We start from the raw sequence: 2,749 nt of genomic DNA on the forward strand, positions 1-2,749 counted from the left end.
CTGCTTTATAGAGAACGTGCTTTCCATCAGCTCATTTAGGTTGTAGGCTAAAAATTGAGGCGGAAGAAGTTGAAGGGATTTGGCCACAGTGGCAGCCAGTCACCAGCCAAGACAGGAAACAGATTTCATCTTCCTGTTATTAAGGGTAATTTGCCACTCACCAGACTGTACTCGTGATGACACATACTAAGGTGTGATCAACTTGTAGCTGGATGCATATCTGAAAGAATCATTTTGATAAGCATTTTAGAAAATGAACCAAATTCAAGCACTCCATACAATTGCAGCTAATGGAAGATATGCAATCTCATTTTAAACCAGCATTCAGTGGACCGTACATACAGTCCACATCTAGCCACAAGAAGAGATTTGGCTTAAAAATAGATCTGATCTGAGCTCTACCTTAGATTTAATCTTGATATAATCGGGACATAATTGTTATGCGTGTCCATATAAGAGACCACCTGAGCAGGCTTAGTGTGAGCAACAGGCTGTTTATTCACTTGGGTGCAGGTGGGCTGAGTCTGAGAAAGGAGTTAGCAAAGGGTGGTGGGATTATCATTGGTTCTTATAGGTTTGGGATAGGTGGAGTTAGGAGCAATATTTTGCAGGCAGGGGATGGATGTTTCAAAGTACAGTCACAAGGACAGGGAATATCACAAAGTACGTTATCACAAGGGCAGGAGAATGTCAGGATGGCTTGACCATGGTATGGCCAGCTCAGAGGACCTTACAAAAATTATAGTATTTTCTGATACTCCTTTAAGAGATATGGAACTATTTGTCATCCCATCAGGCTTTCATGTTTCTCTATTAGTTTTGAGTTAATAACTACTATATGAAGCTCATGGCCCCAACTTATTGAGAGACAATTCAGAGAAAGGCAGCATTGTTACTCAAGAGAGACACGCAGTGGACAGGACAGAGACTAATTTGGTTTGATTACTTGCATTTGTGTGATTTGGAGGAGTTGAGAGTGTGCTGTTGAAGTATCTGGACCAAGAGGCAAAGGGTCAAACAATGGAAAAGCACACAATAACAAAAAAAAAAGAAAGAAAGAAAAATGGAAAAATAAAGAGAGAATGAAGTCTGAGAAGGTTTAAACAATTGTCTATGAAGAAAAAACCTGAAATTTTTGACAATTCCATAATTTTCCCCAATAGAATTATGATTATATAATTATAATTCAAAATACATCTACACTATACTTTTGAAGATATAAAATACAAGGTGGTTAAGAATAACATGTGATAAATTCTTAAAGTATCAGCTTTTCCTTCAGCTCTAAATGCTATGACGAACAGCCATCCAAAACAAATCATAGCTACTCGGTTTTTTTAATGCATTGACCCCCATGCTAGTTTTGATCATGAGGTTACCAGAGCATATGCTATCTACTGAATCAAATTCTCCAGGGAAGTGATCTTGACAATCTATAATTTTAATCAGCACTCCAATGTGATTTAAAAAGCTGGCAAATGTGGACAACAGTGCATGAGAGAATGTTGCTTAGAAGTCAAAGTTTTGCTTTCCGTGCTACCTACAGAGGGGTGCATACGGCGTTGTTCTGGATTCCTGTCATAACTTAAAGGGAAACTTTCACAATGTCCAGAGCCCTTGATGTCCTGCAAATGAAGGAGGAGGATGTCCTTAAGTTCCTTACGGCAGGAACCCACTTAGGTGACACCAATCTTGACTTCCAGATGGAACAGTACATCTATAAAAGGAAAAGTGATGGCATCTTCTTCATAAATCTGAAGAGGACCTGGGAGAAGCTTCTGCTGGCAGCTCGTACCATTGTTGCCATTGAAAACCCTGCTGTTGTCAGTGTTATATCCTCCAGGAATACTGGCCAGAGGGCTGTGCTGAAGTTTGCTGCTGCCACTGGAGCCACTCCAATTGCTGGCCGCTTCACTCCTGGAACCTTCACTAACCAGATCCAGGCAGCCTTCTGGGAGCCACGGCTTCTTGTGGTTACTGACCCCAGGGCCGACCACCAGCCTCTCATGGAGGCATCTTATGTTAACCTACCTGCCATTGCTCTGTGTAACACAGATTCTCCTCTGTGCTATGTGGACATTACCATCCCATGCAACAACAAGGGAGCTCACTCAGTGGGTTTGATGTGGTGGATGCTGGCTCAGGAAGTTCTGTGCATGCATGGCACCATTTCCCGTGAACACCCGTGGGAGGTCATGCCTGATCTCTACTTCTACAAAGATCCTGAAGAGATTGAGAAAGAAGAGCAGGCTGCTGCTGAAAAGGCAGTGACCAAGGAGGAATTTCCGGGTGAATGGACTGCTCCAGCTCCTGAATTCACTGCTACTCAGCCTGAGGTTGCAGACTGGTCTGAAGGTGTGCAGGTGTCCTCTGTGCCTATTCAGCAGTTCCCTACTGACGACTGGAGCGCTCAGCCTGCCACAGAAGACTGGTCTACAGCTCCCACTGCTCAGGCCACTGAATGGGTAGGAGCAACCACTGAATGGTCTTAAGCTGTTCTTGCATGGGCTCTTAAGCAACATGGAAAAATGGTTGATGCAAAATAAACATCAGTTTCTAAAAAAAAAAAAAAAGAAGTCAAAGTCTTGGGCATAAGCCCCATGTATGGAGGGAAGGTAGCTTGGGTCAAGTTTGCCTTGACCCAGTGTGACCCTCTCATGTTCATTGGTTATCCGACATAAACTCTTGGTCATAACAGATTTGGGCCCATATTCACAGAACATTAATAAAAAATCAAACCTGTTTCAAA

At 42.7% G+C, this 2,749-nt stretch overlaps 1 protein-coding gene across 1 annotated transcript; it reads left to right on the forward strand.

Annotated features, from left to right (window-relative positions):
- The first annotated feature begins 1,604 nt into the window (after positions 1–1,604).
- On the forward strand, positions 1,605–2,523 carry LOC116466318 (small ribosomal subunit protein uS2-like). Its single transcript, XM_032149125.3, has one exon. The coding sequence runs from the start codon at positions 1,605–1,607 to the stop codon at positions 2,490–2,492; it is 888 nt and encodes a 295-aa protein (XP_032005016.1). The 3' UTR covers positions 2,493–2,523.
- Positions 2,524–2,749: the final 226 nt, after the last annotated feature.

The sequence above is a fragment of the Hylobates moloch genome, unplaced genomic scaffold, assembly GCF_009828535.3.
Source record: "Hylobates moloch isolate HMO894 unplaced genomic scaffold, HMol_V3 SCAFFOLD_4, whole genome shotgun sequence".
Classification (NCBI taxonomy): Eukaryota; Metazoa; Chordata; class Mammalia; order Primates; family Hylobatidae; genus Hylobates; species Hylobates moloch.